Source organism: Mauremys mutica, chromosome 3 (assembly GCF_020497125.1).
Source record: "Mauremys mutica isolate MM-2020 ecotype Southern chromosome 3, ASM2049712v1, whole genome shotgun sequence".
NCBI classification, from domain to species: Eukaryota; Metazoa; Chordata; order Testudines; family Geoemydidae; genus Mauremys; species Mauremys mutica.
In genome coordinates, this window is record NC_059074.1 from 144,352,618 (window position 1) to 144,371,944 (window position 19,327).

The following is a 19,327-nucleotide window of genomic DNA, read 5'->3' on the forward strand; positions in this document are numbered from 1 at the left end:
TTTTTAATATTCTTAATGTTAAAGGTATTTTAAAAAAATCTGACGGGTATCTTACTGTCTGTATTACCAAGTGATATGCAAACTTTGAGGTGAACTGTAGTTTTATAAGTTCATTCTATAATGCTGTAATTAAGTGTAGATTAGTAAATGGAATTTTTTCCTTTAAATTCAGAATTGATCATATTTTAAAGATTTCTATAGATTGCTTAACTCCTTGCTGTGTGGATAATTCTGTGTATTTGTCAATAAAATTCTGCTTTTATGTGGCTGGTTGCTGTGCTGGTTATTTATAGTGGCGTAAAGCTTCCACTTCCATTTGTTCCCCACATAAATTGGAAATACATTCTGAATTTCCATTACCACGAATAGCCATGTTGATACCGTGCAAGTTAATGGGTTAGGCACTGGACTAGAAGACAAGTATTTCTGAATTCTAAACCTAGTTCTGTTGATGCTAGATGTGGCTTGGGGCAAGTCACTTGCCCCCAAAATATTTAAAGTGTCTATTAAACTTGATTGCAGCAATTTCTAGGTATTCTTCCTGAAATATTCAGGGTGTTATTTTTTTCTGAGACTGAGAGGTTGCGGCTCCTTGAAGTCAATTGGAGCTGTTAGTGCTCAACATTTCTGAAGATCATGCCAAAGGGAATGCAAAAATGAAGCTTCAGAAATTTAGAATTTAACCTTGCTGTCTGTCCTCTTATAATTGAAGAAAGCATTATGAATAATGAATTATCACACACCATTATAAGCAGCCACTTCAGGTGATACCAACAGAGTTTTATCAAGCATTTCTTGTTGTTTTGTGTAATTGTCAGTACTGTAAAATTCTACTCACCTTATCATTCATATGAGCGTTTTTAAAAAAAAACAGGCAACTAAATTTCATTAGGCTTTTCATTACTATACTAGTGGTAAGGAAGAACAAATAGGTTTTGTCTAGACTGGTAACTTTCATGACAGTTTTGTAAGGCTGCAATAAAATTTACTTAGACATAGTATATTTAGGATTAATTAAGAAAAAGCAAGTTTCAGCTTCTTGGCTATAAATTATAGAGCTAACCACATTTTCAACGTAAATTTTACTTCCTCAGTCATTTGACCCTCTGTAAAAAGAAGTTGTTTATTTTTGTTCCTCCTAAGGAGGAAAAGCAGTAATAATAGGCAGCTGAACTATCTGTCATGTTAAACCCCCTGAACATCACAGCCTGATGGAACATCCATTAAAAATACAACTGATGATGCACATCAGGTATTTCCAAGCATAAATATAAGTACCTCTATTTTATTTTTTTTCACTGGTTAAACCCCAGACATTTTAACTTTTAATACATAGGCTTCACTTTTCACCAAAAAAAATAAAAAAGTAGGTTTATTAGGTTCTTATTTTAATAGTTTTTAGGAAAAACTATTGTTTCTAAATGTACTTTTGTACTCCAAAGATGTAAGGCATTTGCTTTTTTCAGCTTTCAGTATTCTCAATGTCTTTCCACCCATGTTCATGTAATGATTATTCCCCTTTGTATGAATTTTCAAACTTGAATTTAAGAGTTGTCTGGGTGGCTTTATCAATTTTTAATTGAGTAATATTTGTTCAGTCTGTTCTTGACCCTGTAAATGCAACAGAAGTCAGAATTAGTGTAATTATTTTTCAGTATTGTCTGGAGAACGTTAATTAGTGAAGCAGCTTTTCTGGCCTAGATAAAAAGAATTAATAAGTTGGCTCTTCATCATGGTTTCTTTCACACAAGACTTTCTGTAGCAAGAGTAAAACAGAGTTTTAATTTTTTTTCTTTTTTCCTCCTCCCTCTTCAGTTTTCAGTGTGGATTGCAGCACAGTGGAATGCCCTCCTGTTCAACAAGTTGTTTGTCCACTGGATAGCTATGAAACCCAAGTCAGGCTGACGGCTGATGGCTGCTGTACTCTTCCCACAAGGTTTGTGTCTGGTTTTGATTTGTTAAACATTTCTTCAGTGTCTCACTTTATACAGTATGTGGCATGAAATTCTCAACATCCTAAATGTAGGAAGACACTGACGTTACTGTAGGTACCGGAGGTGGTGAGTGTTTAGTACAATGGTCACGGTACATATGTATCTTACGCCAGTTAGGGGAAACCATTAAAGTTAAATAATCAGTTTTGTGAAACTGCTAACATCTAATCAACTTTCTGAAACTGAAAATTCTTCTCAAATGTACACAAATACATAAAATGGAGTGTTATTAGATGTATTAATTTGTTCATACCTGTCAGAATTTTCATATTGACAGTCTAGTCAGAATTTGGTTGACAAAGGACAAATCATTTTGTGAAACTGTGGAAAATTCCCTGATCAGATGATGGGGAAGTAGTATGCTTGGGACGTCCCTATATGTGCTGCAAAAGAATAAATCCAATTCTATTAATGAATGAAAATTATATGTGTACCGAGTTATGCAGGTACTGTTAACTATACAACGCCGGAATCAGACAAAAGTAGGGAGGCTGTCAGGAGCTGAGACAGCCTGAGGTTTTTTTCTTTTGGAAATGTTCAAATATGAGGTGCAATTTATTACATTTTTAGAATATTAAAGTATTTCAGAACAAACAGTGCATGCAAAAAAGTTACCTGGCATTTTCCTGGAATTCTGTACTATACGATGTTGTCTGCCTCAAGTTATATTGCATTAAAATACTGATACAAATACCAGAAAAACTGGATCCCAAACGTACTCATCAATTTTCCACTCAAAAAGTCAGTATCAAACTTTTCTTTAAAAAAAAACAAAACACAAAGCAGGTAATTCTCCCCCTATGCATAGGATCTTTTCAAGCTAACCAAGCTCTCTCATGCAGTACTACATTAACATATGCCAAAACATCATCTGAAATTGTAAATACAATTAAATAATCTTATTTTGTGGAGATAGTGAGTAATCTAAAATTTTGGCACCATAATATCTACTAAAAATGCTCCTTACAAAAAATTGTGTTAAGGGAACTTTAAGATTACTAAGCGAACCACTCAGAAGTTAGGAAATTCCAGAGGTAAAGTTACACAGGCAACCATAACTCTTACCGTTGGGTACATATGTTAAAATCCATTCTTTAATTATGTAACCATGTACTCTTCTGTCCATGGGACACCAACCTAACTCATTGTGCAGTGAATGAGAAAAAGGTGTAACATTTTTTTAGAGGAAACTTGTGAAAACACAAGTGAAAAGGAAGACTGCATGTAGTACAATTACTATTGGTCTACCAAAAATTTGTTTTAAAGTATTTTATAGAAAATTTATTAATTATACCTTCATAAACCATTTAAAATAAATATCAAATTAATTATTTGTAAATGTTGTTTTTAAAATAAATTATTTTATCCTCTTCTCTGATTATTTTGTTAGCCTCAAAACTGAGGGCCAAATTTGGTTATATGAGTGTGAATTTGAATGGTGCACTTATGTTGGATTTACACTGTTACAATTGCAAACGGATTTTGGCCTACATTAAAATGTGGATTCACAGGACTCTGCTCCTTTAGGCTGTGTGGCATAGTACATATAGCACTAGACTGGGAGTCAGCAGATCTGGGTTCTGTTCCTGACTACCATTGGCCTGCTGGGCAAGTCATTTCACTTCTGTGTCTCAGCTTCCTCATCTGTAAAATGGGATAATGACACTTGACCTCCTTTGAGATCTAGTAATGAGAAATGCTGTATAAAAGCCAGGTATTATTTATTAACAACCTTCTTACCTGTTATGCACAGTCCAGGACACACCAAAGCAACTCTAGACTTTACCAGAACAATAGATACAAAACCTGCAGACATATCTCCACTGCTACAATGGTCAACACCCCTCACAGCACATCTTTTCAAGATCCATGCGTCCTACACATGCCTATCACAGCGTTTGGTGTACCGCATCCAATGCACTAAATGCCCCAGTAACAACTATGTGGGTAAAATGAGACAATCGCTACACTCTCAACTAAACTCATGCAGGAAAATGATAAAAGATAAAAACACGGTATCACCTGTGAGTGAACACTTTTCACAATGTGACCACTCTCTCTGTTCTGTCAGTCCTCATCCTCAAAGAAAACATGCATAACGCTTTCAAAAGACAAGCCTGGGAGCTTAAATTCGTAACTTTGCTAGATACTAAAAATCATGGACTGAATAGACACTGGATTTATGACTTATTACAACAACCTGAAACCCACTAACAATCCCTCCAGCGGTCTTTCTCTACCCACCCTCCTTCCTTTCTCCCTTACGATAGGAAGTGTGTTAAATGGACACTTCACCTTGAATGGTCCCTTGAAATATGTGTTGACTACTTATGATAAACAATCTAATCCACCTTGAATTTAACTGTGACACTCTGAATACATTTCCCAGACATGAAGAAGAGCTTTGTAAGCTCAAAAGTTTGTCTTGAACCAACAGAAGTTGGTACAATAAAAGACATTACCTCACCCACCTTGTCTGTAAACCTGCTGTGCAGTTACTTTCAACATCCCTACCATGGGTGTAGGGAATTGTACAATAACCTCAATAGAGGAGTGCCCGAGCTGCTCCACATCTGGGATGGGGCAAGATTTGACCTCCTTGCAAATCAACCAAGTGCCTGGCTTGGCTACTTGAGATGGGCTGTGTTTGTCAGTTTTGCTAGACAACAAACACCAGACACATAAAGTGAAACCATTTTTTGTGAACGCCATGCTGAAAACCTTATGTATCCCATGTATCATGTTGTCAGTGATGCATGTTTCAACGCTTACTTGTAAAAAGTTGTGAAGACAACAAGGGCTTGATTAGTGAAGAACCTGTAGAGGTTTGCCAGAACCCAAAAACCTTTCCAATCCATTGGACTGCTGCTACAGAAGCTTAATATGCCCAAAGCCGCTAGGATGAGATGCTGTCAAAAAGCTGTAATCAGGGAAGTAGCATGTGCAGCGGCTGTGGAGCCTGCCTGGACAGTGGAACCACGGAGGCAACATCCGAGAGTGGAAGTTCTCTTAGACAGTCCAGTACTCTGTCTGCCTTTCTAGCAAAGAATAATACAGTTGTAGTGCTTGGTCTAATAAAACACATGCTTAACTTGCATGGAAGTCAGTGGGATGTAATTACAGGGATAGAGCTAAGCATGTGTTTTGGTTTGCTGGGGGCAATGGTGAACAGGCCAAGTATCTTTGTTTTGTTTTATTGTGTTTTTCTTAAAAATCTTGTCTTTGGATTTTCTGTAGGCGTAATCCCTGTGCAAAATGTTGTGTGTAATTTATGTAATTGTGATATGTTAGGAGCTTGAAAAAAACCTTATTTCTGTGGAATTCTCAAGAAGGAATTACTTAAAATATAGAATTTTACCAAGACATGTGAAAGGTACCTAGAAAACACAATGTTCATGTTCTTCTAAGGGCTTGTCTATACAGGCCCGTTAGTGCATGATAGACTTTACAGATTACGTGCAGATTACAATTTACACCCCACTGGTGTGGACTAACGTACCATGTAGATTAGCCCTAAGTGATTACACCATACTTTAAATGGAACACTCAATACAAACAGCGTAACTGGTGTCTGTTTGAGCCTTCAGACAGCCTGAAATGATAGCTCCAAAGTATTTGAAGTACGCTTTTCATTTTAACTCTGAAACCTTCAGCCACTGGGATGAGGCCAAGGGGTGGGGGATGCAGCCATGAGGATCCTCAGGGGGAATGAAAAATAATGAGAAAGAGAAAAAGATAAACTGGAGTAAAATTATGAAGTCTTTTGAAAGTAAAAAAAAAAAAACGAGGAGCTTGATTTTGAAGTACAAGTTGAGAAAGGGATTTGAAGAGACATGGGAGAGGACTTCAAACATTTTGTTCAGCTTCTCACAATATCCTGTATAAAGATTTTTGCATTACAAAATCCAGGAAGAAGGAAGAGCAACATGCAGAGATTTCTCTGTGTAGGCATGCACATATGTTGGGGACAGAGGAGGTTGGGGGCCACAGGTTTGCAATTTTTTTTCATGAAATCATGAACAAATATTAGCAATAAATCAGCTGCAGTTCAGCTTGGATTGCTATGCTCAGTTTCACAATTAGCCAACTTTTGTCAATTTTATCAGTTTCAAAAAATCTGATAGTATTTTAATAAAACTAGTAATTTCTTTTTTGGTTTCTAGAAGCCAATACATATAATTCATCCCTTGCTGTTAGCAACAATTAATAAATGCTAAGTGACAGTACAGCTATAAGGACACTAGGGAATTAATAGAGATATGAATTCTAAGTCACTGACTTTACAGACAGCTGACACATTATGTGGAAGGAGAGAGGCTTCAGTTTCGCATGTGATTTTTCAATTGGTCAGAAAAGGTTTATGGCGTGCTTTTCTGGGAACCAGAAACCTGTCTGCCTCCCAGGAGCACTGTTAGTCTATTTCAGGAAAGTAGATGGCACGCATCTCAAAGCTGTACTTAAGAGTACCTTTTGACATTTGTTAACTGATTGTGTGTTCCCGCAAAGTAACTAAATGAAGGGGATCTCTTTACCTTCCTGACATACAGCATAAATTAGCAGTAGTTAACATCTCTCTTTATTCCACTTAAAATAATCTTCAAACACGTCCCTGGGAAAAGTAGTGAACAATAGACAAACGTCTGAATAAAGAGTAGGAGGATGTTTGTAAACCTTGTGCTTAATATCATATTAATTTATAATGAGAAATTACAAACAGACATAGTTGTCAATTGTGATATGAATCGGCATTAATATTGAAATGGAAAGTAGCCTCAGTTTTTTCCGACCTGGAATGAAATACCCAGTGTGAATCTCTAGATATTTTATTTAAGCTATACGTTGAGCTCTGAGATACACAGGTAAGGACAGTCTCTTCTCTGAATAAGAATGTATGTTAAAGAAAAAACTTACAGGGAACACATTCTTATTAGCGTAACTTGATTTTCTTTCATTAACAAGATAAGTGAAGGCAATGATAAATTAGGACTGTGGGAGCAAGTTGGGGATGATCTAGTGTTTGCAGCTTTATCTCCCCTATTAGCTGGGGATATTTTCTCCACGCTTGCTGAACTCTCAGAAAGGTTTTTGTATGGGTGTGGGATACTTGGCCAGAGTTTGTATGATTCTAGCAGGAGGCAGAATGGAATGTGGGGAGTGCTGGTTTCTTTCTTTGCAATTCACAGGTTTGGGAAGGCAGAGTTCCTTGATTCTTCTGTGCTAGGCTGACCAGACAGGAAGTGTGAAAAATCAGGACGGGGCTGGGGGATAATAGGAGCCTATATAAGAAAAAAAGCCTCAAATATCAGGTCTGTCCCTATAAAATCGGGACATCTGGTCATCCTATTCTGTGCATTCCCCTTGGGACAAGAATTTGAGGGTAAAACAACATGTCAAAAATGCAAACAAAGTGGAAGGAAAGAAATTAACAAAATATAATACTATTAAAACCAAAAATTATTGGTGTCCCCTGCATCTGCTTAATGAATTGCATTGTCACAAGTGGGGAATACTCTGCCTTAGATCAGTCTTAGGTGTAAAGTTCGGTATCTCATGACACTTCAGTCCTACAGATGGAGCTTTGTATCACTGGAAAGACTTCCAATTTTCCAGTGGGAACACCTGCCTTCAGCAACAGCGAGTGTTCTTATGCCTGCTTTTACAATGGCTATCTATCAAAAGCCATGTAGACTGTAAATTGACACTTTTGACTTTTAAAACCCTTAACAGTGCAGACTCCATCTACATTCAAATCCACCTCCAAGAGCCTTGTCCTGATGTGTGTGTTTTTGAACATCACCTTCTTTTGCAGAATCCTATAATTATACATTAGAGCAGCTGATCCATCATGCTTTGCTGTGCTGAGCGCCAGGGTGTGGAACTCGCTCCTCTTTGAATAGTATCTCAGTTCTCTCCGTATTTTACAAAAATACTTAAAACTTTTCTCCCCTAAGAAGGTATTTTTGGAATGTCTACCTTTGGCTTCATATTTGAATGTTTTGAAAACATTAGTTGCTGGATGCCAGTGGTTTCATGTAGAGCTATGCAGGAAATGGGATTTTTGTTTTACAGGAAATTCTGTGTTTTCAAAATTTGTTTTTTTGTTCTGAATTGGAATGAAAATAAAGAATTTTGAACATGTCTTTAAAACAAATTTTTGGGGAAAAAAGTTAGTTCAGCTCAATGGAAATGTTTTGATTTTGACGTTTTTTAATTTGTTTAAAAAATTACAATATTAAATAAATTTCTAAACAAAGTCATTGTGAAATGGGAAATTAAACAGTCTGTTCCAAAAACAGCCACATGCTTTTTTCAGTTATTTTTCAAACTCAACAGGTTTCCTCAAAATTTATTTGAACAGAGCAGCTTTTTCCAACTGAAAATGTTTGATCAGCTCTAGATCTGTGATGTTCTGTTCAGAGAGATCTTGTCATGTGATGACAGCAATGGGACTGTTATTTGACAGAGCTGGCACCTAAATAATAAATGTTTTATTTAAACAATCCAGTGGGTCTGCATTGACTATTATTTGAAGTCCTTTCATTCCTCTCTACATTCACCTAGTTGCTCTAGAGCAGGGGTTCTAAACTTCATTGCATCACAATCCCCTTCTGACAATGAAAATTACTACACGACCCCGGGGGGGGGGACCGAATCCTGAGCCAAAGTCTGATCCCTACTACCCCAGACAGGTGGTCAAAGCCCAAGCCCCACTGCCCCGTGATGAAGCCCCAGGGCTTCCGCCCCAGTAGGGAGCCTGTAATCTGAGCCGCGCCACTCAGGACTGAAGCCCTTGGGCCTTGGCCTGAGTGGTGGGTTTCGGCTCTCGCCCTGGGCTCCAGCAAGTCTAAGCCAGCCCTGGCAACCCGCTACTCTAGGGTACTCTCATATACTTCACTTTTGGTGGTTCTAAGTATTTTCATTTGCTCTAGTATTCACTGTTGCCTTGCTGTCCCTTCTCACAACTCTGGTATCTCCACACTTCCTCTTGTTATCTTGACTCTTTGAGCTCTTACTGCTTTTGAGCTTTCAGCTCATTTACCATTGCAATCCTTCCTCTCTCACCTTTGATCCTATCTCACAAAATGGCATCTCATGTTTTATACTACCTCTCACAGGGTTAACATAGATCAATGGCAATTTGTCTTCATCCTAAATATATGTAATATTAAGGAAAACTATTTTCCCTGTCTTTTCTCCAATATCTGTAGAAAAGTAGAGTCACAAAGATAGTGCTGGGTCAATATCCAACTCCTTTATCTACTTAATAGCTCCTGCAGTGTCTGCTCACTGACAAACATCCTGCTGATAAAGTAGCTGTAACATTGGAAGGGATATAGATAAGAAGCTAGTCAGTACATTTCACTGTATCTCAGAAAACAATAATTTGCTTGATTCATTATTTTTAAAAAGAACATGAGGAAGCAGTGTCTAGCCTGAAGCAGGACTCAGAAACAGCTAGTACACACCCGTACACTGAACCTTGACTTCTTTGAAGGTACTGTCTTGTTCTACAGAGTCTCAGCTTTCATTTAAAAAAAAAAGGATTAAAGGAAAGCAAGTTTCTAGCTCTTATGACTGAAAAGAAAACTTCTAAAAATGTGAACTAAGTGTAATCAAAGTAGAAGGGAGCCTGCAGAAAGCCTGGAATTTTAGCACTGAGAGGTGTGAACTGGCCCACTAATCCCAGTGCAGGATATCTCAGTTGCTCAGGGATGATGATTTAGGTATCAACATTGTTATCTTTCATTTTTCATATAAGAGAGAAGAAGAGTGTGTGACAGATCTGCCCAACTTATTTTGAGTGATGTCTCATTTTTCTGCCACAAGTGGTGGGATATTTGGGAGAGACCATCCTTACTTTCTTTTCCCCAGTCAAGAAGAAGCCAACACCATGTAGCCCTGCAGAGCCCATAGTCATATTCAAGTCCCAGGAGGAATAACCAAGCTAAAGGAGCCCAGTGGAGTCAAACAGTACTTGTAACCATATTTTGAACATCTGCATAGTCTAAAGTTTGCATTGATTTGGATTGGGGGAAGTTTATTGTGTTACTGTATCTAAATACCATATATACTCATTCATAAGCCGAATATTTTTGGGAAGAAAAGTGACTTATCAAAGAGCGGGGGTCAGCTTCTAAATGGGTCTACACCAAAATTTGATGATTTTAAACTCTATGTAATCATAGAATTGAATATCTAATACATTGTCCTTCTGTTTACCTGGAGCTTGCTGTTCCCAGCCAATGGGAGCTGCGGGAAGTGGCGCCACTTCCCGCAGCTCCCAGCCAATGGGAGCTGCGGGAAGTGGCGCCACTTCCCGCAGCTCCCAGCCAATGGGAGCTGCGGGAAGTGGCGCCACTTCCCGCAGCTCCCAGCCAATGGGAGCTGCGGGAAGTGGCGCCACTTCCCGCAGCTCCCAGCCAATGGGAGCTGCGGGAAGTGGCGCCACTTCCCGCAGCTCCCAGCCAATGGGAGCTGCGGGAAGTGGCGCCACTTCCCGCAGCTCCCAGCCAATGGGAGCTGCGGGAAGTGGCGCCACTTCCCGCAGCTCCCAGCCAATGGGAGCTGCGGGAAGTGGCGCCACTTCCCGCAGCTCCCAGCCAATGGGAGCTGCGGGAAGTGGCGCCACTTCCCGCAGCTCCCATTGGCCAGGAACGGCAAACCGCGGCCACAAGGAGCTGAGGGGCTCCATGCCTGCAGACGCTCCAAGGAAACAAAACATCCCGACCCACCAGCGGCTTACCCTGACGGGCCGGGAGCCAAAGTTTTCCAACCCCTGAAATATAGGGTTGGCTTATGAAAGGGTCATACAGTTTTTGCTATTTTTACGTATCCATTTTGGGGGTCGGCTTATAAATGAACGGGCTAATGAATGAGTATATACAGTACCTTTTGAAAATCTGGCCCCGTGACATTCTTTGGGTTTTTAGAATGGGTAGATTTCATGCTCTGTCACCTGGTTTTATTCATAGATTCATAAATTTGTATCTACACACTCAGAAAAACTTTTGAAGAAATATTAATTCTATGAAGCTTCTCAGCTGTAATAACCACTATCCTCTGTTAATTTTTTCTTGTATTTTATTCTGTTCTGCCTGCTCACACCTTTAATATGTAAGCTTCTCCAGGCACAAGCTACTAAATATCTAGTACACATGATCTTTTGTACAGCTCACTGTATGTTGATGTCACTGTGTAAACAATATTAATGTCTTTACAGTCCATGCATCACAAATAAATGGAACTCCCCTTTCTCTGAGTTATTTTTTTAAAGCAGGGATATTAGATAGAAACCATCTCAGACTACTTCTTCTTATCAGTATTTTATGCTTTCCAACTCTAAACTTTTCTCTAAAAAGCACCCTACACTTTGTGAAAAAGACTCTGCCTATGGTAGTGATCCACTATCCAAAACTAACCAAAACATTTCATACACTGTGTGTCCAATTTTTCCACTGCCTTTGCTCCCTGTGTAATCATTTGCACCTCTGCAAAATGCGAGTAAAGCACTACCCAATCAGAATGGTACTGTTTTGTACTCAGTTTGCACAGGTGTAAATGACTACCTAAGATGCCAAGGCAGTAGATATCAAGCATGATTTCTCTTCCTTTTTCCCCATATAACCCAGTTAAGATATACCTGGGGAGTGAATGATGGACTACGTGTTCCATATATTGAGTAGGGGTGGGTGCTGCTGTTAATTTTTACCAATCTACATTTTTCTCAAACACCTGTTGAGAGTAAACCCATGTCAGACAATCTTAAAATTATTCTGTGTCTGCTGCTTTCTGAACCTGTACTTATATGTATATTGCTTGGAAAAGATATGGTTGTCCCCACCTGTCCCTCCTTATGATTGCATGACCAGATAGCATTTAAGCCCCTAGCACAAAAGTTCAGAGAGTTAATTCACCAAAATAATAGATTTTGTTAAATCTGGTCACTGTTTTATAAAAGGTCATTTAAAAATATTTGTATAATTACTTTCCAGCAGGAACTCTGTTGCTGCAGCCTGCTATTACACCTTGCTATGCTTTCCTCTGATAATTGGCTTCATTTACTTAATGGGGTTTCCCCTTCCTTTTCTTTGGTTTCAGATGCGAGTGTCTCTCTGGTTTATGTGGTTTCCCCATGTGTGAGGCAGGCTCCATTCCCCAAATAGTCTCACGGGGAGACGGAACACCCGGCAAGTGCTGTGATGTCTTTGAATGTGTCAACGGTATGTGAAGTTTCTATTGTACATGAGAGGATGATTTTATGTGTCTGTGGGAGGTGTGGGTATTTGAACATTTGGAAAATAATTGCCTTAAGGATTGCTCAAGATAAAAATTCATCTGGAAACTTTGAAGTTGCTGTAATGGGGCAAAATGACAATAGAAAGATGTCAGTTTCTTATCCTTTCAAACTCGCTGCACTCCTTCCCCATCCTGAATTTGTTGGGATCTTTTAAATGTAGGTTTAGCACACAATTTGAATTGACATTCAAACTCTTCTTTGCCAGTGTTTTTTTTAAAAGTAGGGTTTTTTTGCTGCTCACAATCCTAGTTTTTACACAATGATTCTAAAGACAAATATGCTCTTTGAGCAATTTGAAGAAACTTTTTTTAAGAAACATATATTTCCAAAGCAGCTTAGACCAACTCTCATTCTCATTCTTGACAATTGCTAATGCTTTGAGAAGACATTGTTTGAATAACTTAAACATTTTATACTTGAGCTACTGTACTTCACAATTGTTATACATTATAAGTGGGAATGGTCACTTTTCAATTGATGGTGGTGCTGTGGAAGAGGAGTGTTCTAGTGGGTCACAAGATGGGATGTATCTCAGGTGAATGCTAAAATGGATATTGACACAGTGATGTCTCTAAAAGTACATTGTCCCATATTCATCTGGCATATGCTTGGGACAGCCCTTAATTCTGAATTCTTGTGCCCTATATGCATACAAGAAAAATGTTTTGAGTAGTTGCATATTGCGATATTACAAACAGCTTAAATGTTGATTAAATAATTAAAATGTAGTACTTGGCACATAATTAGCATATTTACTCTGATAATAGTAGAGGAGGAGACTATATGAAAAGCAAAAGATGGGCTTATCTGCATCAATGAAAAAATTACCATTGAAAGTAACTGATGTGTAGGGGATAAAACTGTACAGTCTGAAGTGTTAAATGGAACCTGTCTCATTTATTTGCTGCTTCATTCATACATGTTGCATAGTCAACTGGCTTCTAGTTCCATAATCCTTAAAACTGTATCATTTTTGAAAATCTGCGTACTTGATTTAACTATAAGGCAGTGTTTTATTCATCATTCACTGTAACACCTAGATGACTAAGAAATAATGAGCCAGTTTCAGACATGTGTTCATTGGTGTAATTTATAGATTCTCTTACATAAACATCTAAGGCTTTATAACATTTTGTGACTACCTTGGACCTATTTATATCTAATTTTCAATGTGTAAGAGTCAGAGTTGTTGCAACATATGTTCCATGGAGCTGGAAAGTAGGTATAAGAAGGTGTAAGTTAATAGCAGCTGTTCCTAATTTATTCTGACATGTATGTCCATTGTATTTGACTTCCCGAGAGAAGCAGGATTTTCCTGAGATGCTACTTTAAAATGTTTGTTGTGCTGATCTCATGCAGTTGACAGTGGTCTTGGGATTGTACTGTTACTTCCTTATCTGTATCATTGCCTTATCGTTTATCCTAAGACATTCCAAAGATTTGGCCCTTCTTTTTTCTTATCCCTCAGATTTACCCATTGCAGTCTCACCTTGGTAGGTTATCAAACTTTGGCTTTCACATGCTATATTATTGAAGGTTTAATTTACTTGAATCATCTTCTCAATAGCATTGAGATCGGAGATGCACCTTTATCTACTATTTATTTTGATAATTTAGCATCTATTTATTGGGGTTCAGTCCGTTCTTATGTGGTTTATTAGAATTTGTTAGCCTACTTTACACCTTCTATCTCTTGACTGGTATGATTGCTAAAATATTGTATAAAATCCCAGTTTACTGAAAATTTTTAAAGTTCTTAGTACTGTGGACCTTTGTCCAAGTCAACCTCATCACAAAACATCTGCTCAGAGAAGGTGGCTTTAAGGAAGTAGAAGTCAACCTCAATGAGCTGGAGGATTACTTTGCTAAGGGCACAACATTACTATGTAGCAGCATATCTAATACATGGCCCACAGTCATCAAGGGAGAGGAACAGAAAATGAGTCACCCAGGGAAGGAGCAGATGGGACAGGAGCCTCCAAGGAAAGAAAGAGACGAGAGGTCTGATGGGAATAGCTGCTGAAGGAGTGGAGAGGAAAGAGGAATTTTCCAGTGGAAGAGAAAACACAGAAGTGATGAAAATGGTCTTGTAAAACAAAGCTGGTGTAATTGACAGGATTACAAGCTTGTTTTAGAAGGGTAACTGCTTAGATTTAATATACTTTGGTAAGGCATTTCACTTAGCACTGCATGACATTCTGATTAAAAAAATAGCATTATACAATATCAATAAAACATGCATTAAAGGTTCAAGAACTGGCTAGCTAATTGATAGCGCTCAACAAGTAGTTGTCAGTGGGGAATCCTCACTGAAATGGGGTGTTTTTAGTGGGGTTCTTCAGGGATCCATTCTAGGCCTATCACTATTGAACATTATTATTAATCATCTGGAAGTAAATAGAAAATCACTGCTGATTAAAATTTGTGGATGACACACAGACTGGTGGAGTTGTAAATAATGACAGAGCACTCACACAGAATGATCTTCATCGCTTCATAAGCTGTGCCCATTCAAATAAAATGCTTTTTAATATAGCCACGTGCAAGATCATACATCTTGGGACAAAGAATGCATGCCATGCTTACAGAATGGAGGATTGTATCCTGAAAAACAGTGGCTTCATAATAACAATACGAGGTCGCAGTGTTATAAGGTGGCTAAAAAAATAAAAGAAAACCAACCAAACAACAACAAAAATGTGATTCTTGGATGTACAAATAGGGAAGTAAGAGTAGGGAGTTGATTTTTACCTCTGTGTAAGGCATTTGTGAAACTGAGACTTGAAGACTGCATACAATTCTGGTTCCACATGTTAAAAATGATTTCGAAAAATTAGATAGGGTATGGAAAGGATCCACAAAAACGATTCAGGGGCTGGAGAAAATACATTACAGTGAGATAATTAAAAAGCTCAGTCTTTTTAGCTTGTTAAAAAGAAGATTGAGAGGTGACTTAATTATCATGTAGCATTACCCTCACAGGGAGAAAATACCAGGTAGCAGAGGACTCTCTAATGTCGCAGAGAAAGGTATAACAAGAACTCACGGGAAGCTGAAGCCAGACAAATTTAAATTAGAAATAAAGCACAAATATGTAAAAGCGAGGGTGATTAACCATTGGAACAAACTACCGAGGGAGCTGGTAGATTTTCCATTCTCCAATGGATTAGATTAGATTGAATTTGCCATTGGTGAATCCATGTTGACTGTTCCTGATCACCTTCCTCTCCTCCAAGTGCTTCAAAATGGATTCCTGCTCCATGATTTTGCCGGGTACTGAAGTGAAGTTGATTGGTCTGTAGTTCACCAGGTTCTCTTTTTTCCCTTTTTAAAATATGGGCACTATATTTGCCTTTTTCCAATCGTCCGGGACCTCCCCCATTCGCCACAAATTTTCAAAGATAATGGCCAGTGGCTCTGTAATCACATCAGCCAACTCCCTCAGCACCCTTGGATGCATTAGATTTGGACCCATGGACTTGTGCACGTCCTGCTTTTCTAAATAGTCCTTAACCTGTTCTTTCGCCACTGAGGGCTGCTCACCTACTCCCCATACTGTGTTGCTCAGTGCAGCAGTCTGGGAGCTGCCCTTGTCTGTGAAGACCGAGGCAAAAAAATCATTGAGTACTTCAGCTTTTTCCACATCATCTGTCACTGTTGCCTCTCCCATTTAGTAACGGTCCCACACTTTCCCTGACAACCTTTTTGTTGCTAACATACCTGTAGAAACCCTTCTTGTTACCCTTCACATCCCTTGCTAGCTGCAATTGTGCCGTGGCCTTCCTGATTACACCCCTGCATGCTCTAGCAATATTTTTATACTCCTCCCTAGTCCTCTGTCCAAATTTCCACTTCTTGTAAGCTTCCTTTTTGAGTTTAAGCTCACCACAGATTTCACTGTTAAGCCAAACTTGTCGCCTGCCATATTTGCTATTCTTTCTGCACTTTGGGATGGTTGTTCCTGTGCCCTCAATAGGTCTTCTTTAAAATACAGCCAGCTCTCCTGGACTCCTTGCCCCCTCATATTAGCCTCCCAGGGAATCCTGCCCATCAGTTCCCTCAGGGAGTCTAAGTCTGCTTTTCTGAAGTCCAGGATCCTTATTTTGCTATTCTCCTTTCTTCCTTTTTGTCAGGCACATCTGACAAATCTTTCCATTTGTTCTTCACCAACATCTGCTATTTTCAATGGAAACTCTTGTACATCTGATGCTATATGCAGTCAGGTTGATAAACACCTCTGGATGTGATTCAGGGCCAAATGAGTTTATCGTATAATTGATTACATGGTTCATAAGAGCTGTAATATCTTCATCTCTCTTTGATGCAGAGGCAAGGACTTGATTGTGGACTTTGTTTTTCATTACTTTTGTATAGGCTGCATTTTTCTATCGTAGCTTTTGCATTTTCCTAATGTGAAGGTGTGTATTGTCATCTCTAATGCTAATACTGACCTGTGCATAAATGTCACTGAATTAAAAAACAAGTTTATAGAATGTTTTAAAGGCTAATACTGCATGCATAGGAATTTACAAATTAAAACCTTCTACCAGGCAGACTAGATGATAAATTGTATGTACAAAAGCTTACAAATGGAGAAGCATTAGATTAGGAATTTGTATATACTTGTATCTACTCACTGTGCAGTACTAAGTATAGACATGCAATCTACTGCTACAGGTGCACAATCTTCAGTTTGAGACTAATCTAGTCAGCAAATTTCAGTTGAAAATATAGAAAACTATTATCACTTATGAGTAAGACTATGTTTTAGTCACTGGTATTTGCCTGTGACCTGTCCGTAACTTTTACTACAAATACAAGTGAATAAAACTTGGGTGGGGGCTGCCAGGGGGCCCAGTGGGCACTGGAGGAAGGTGGTTGGGCTGCTTTGGGTGGGGCTGCCTGGGGACCCTGTGGGTGCTGGGGGAGGGTGCCCTGGCTGCTTGAATGGGTGGCGGCCCTGGACCCCCGCTGGCGCTGAGCGGAGAGGGTAGCGGGGCTGATAGGCTCCCTACCTGGCTTTGTGCCTCCCCCATGCCCAGCAGCAGCAGAGTTTGGGTGTGTTAGGGGGCAGGAGGTTGGGGCACAGGACAGGGTGTGGCGGGCTCTGGATGGTGCTTACCTGGGGTTCTCCCTGTTAGCGTCAACCCCTGTTGACTGGATTTCTTCCTACATCCCTCGGTAAGCTGCTAAGTGGACGCATGGCCAGGCAGCTCTGCGGGCTGCCTCCTCCTGCAGGCACCATCCCCACAGCTCCCATTGACCAAGAACCACGGTCAATGGGAGCTGTGAAGCCAGCGCTCTGGGCAGAGGCAGCCTGCATAGCTGCCTGGCCATGCTTCCGCCTAACAGCTGACCGAGGGGGATGTCATCGCTTCCAGGGAGACCCCCAGGTAAACGTTGCCCAGAGCCTGCCTCATCCTGTCCCATGTCCCAACCCTCTGCCCCCTCCCACACACAAACTCCTCCAAGACTGCCCCAGCAGTGGCAGGTGCCCCTGGCGCAGGGGCTGTCTGAACTGCCCCTGGTGCAGGGCACACCGGCTGCTGCAGCAGTCAGAGGTCACGGAAAGTCACGGAATCCATGTCTTCTGTGACCTCTGTGACAAACTCACAGCCTTACTTATGAGATACTTTGACGATTAAGAATGTAATGTGAAAACATTTCATTTTAGTATATTGCAAAATGTTGATAGTCACATTTTTTGCCTTATGCTAAACAGCTTCATCATTTCTGGAAAAAAAAATAAACTTCCCTGTGCAAAACAATAAAAATCTTTTTAATACTTTGTTGTTTGGTAGCTATAACCAACAAGCACCCCATTAAGTTGTAGGAATGTAAACAGTAATAACTGTAGTGTGTCTGGAAACTACAAAAAATGACACTTTCTCATTTTGGTACCATTGTTTCACCTTGCCTACAGGCTTATATCTCCACATCATACTTCATCTAAATGTACATAAAATAAGCTTTCAAATGATAAATAACGTGGGTGTGTGTAGGGTGGGTACATTAAACTCCAAAAAATATGTCTCTGTTTGGAGAATTGCTGCATGCCTAAATAGTGTCTGTCTTTGCTCTATGAATATTTTTTGTGAATTTAATTTAGGTATGATTTGGAGGGCCTGTCACAAAGGTGTATTGTGCCTTTCTCTTGTCAGCTTGACCTGATTCTGCCTTAGCTATGCACCTTTCATTATGGGGGATAATCTGCTAGTCACAGTTCTTTGCAAATATTTATAGCAGTCTAGATTGTGTTTGTTCACCTCAGAAGAACTAGACTGATAAAGCGGTTGTTTTTTGCTTAACATACATAGGGGAATATGGCCTTTTTTCCCCATAATGTTCACGGTGTTATTTCTTTATGTACTATAATAATAGATAATTGAAAAGTACTTTCTTATGACAGAAATAACTCTTGATTCCTGTTCAGGATCAGGCTGAGTATTTAACTCTAATGCTGTAACTGGTGCTACTGGATCATGTTTTCATGTTCCCTGTTTGGTCTCGATGTAGTAGACCTCTTCTTTGTTGTTTTCGGGTTCAAATTACAGCAAATACTTTAAGTTAGCAAGTGGTTAGGGCCACATGACAGCTGGATTCTTAAGAAAAGATAACATTTGTCTTGCAGATAGCATGGTGCTTTTCTAACGACGGTGTGTTATTAATGTTGTCGTCATAATCATGGTTATATGTAGAGGTCAGTAAATGTTCTGTGTAAAATTGGTATACTAATTGGGAGCATATTATAGGATGCTTTCTAAAATGCTGTACTGTAGTGATTAAGATAATTCAGCATCTGTTATACAAAGAATAATCTCAGTGGAATAGGACTCTTCTCCCTCCTCAGAGCCTTTTACTTAAGTGATCAGAACTCATTCTTTGAAGGTGGTAAGAGTCAAGCTCAAGCTGATACACCTCTACCCCGATATAACGCTGTCCTCACGAGTCAAAAAATCTTACCGTGTTATAGGTGAAACTGTGTTATATCAAACTTGCTTTGATCCGCCAAAGTGTGCAGCCCCGCCCCCTCGGA

The 19,327-nt window shown here is 39.4% G+C and overlaps 1 protein-coding gene across 2 annotated transcripts in view; it reads left to right on the forward strand.

The window, feature by feature from the left end:
• Window positions 1-19,327, forward strand: part of CRIM1 (cysteine rich transmembrane BMP regulator 1) — a 320,862-nt gene that overhangs the window by 140,542 nt on the left and 160,993 nt on the right. For both annotated transcript variants that reach the window (XM_045011826.1, XM_045011827.1), the window contains exons 4-5: window positions 1,816-1,936; window positions 12,093-12,214. In XM_045011826.1, the coding sequence (XP_044867761.1) occupies window positions 1,816-1,936; window positions 12,093-12,214 (243 nt within the window). The remainder of the gene's footprint in view (window positions 1-1,815; window positions 1,937-12,092; window positions 12,215-19,327) is intronic.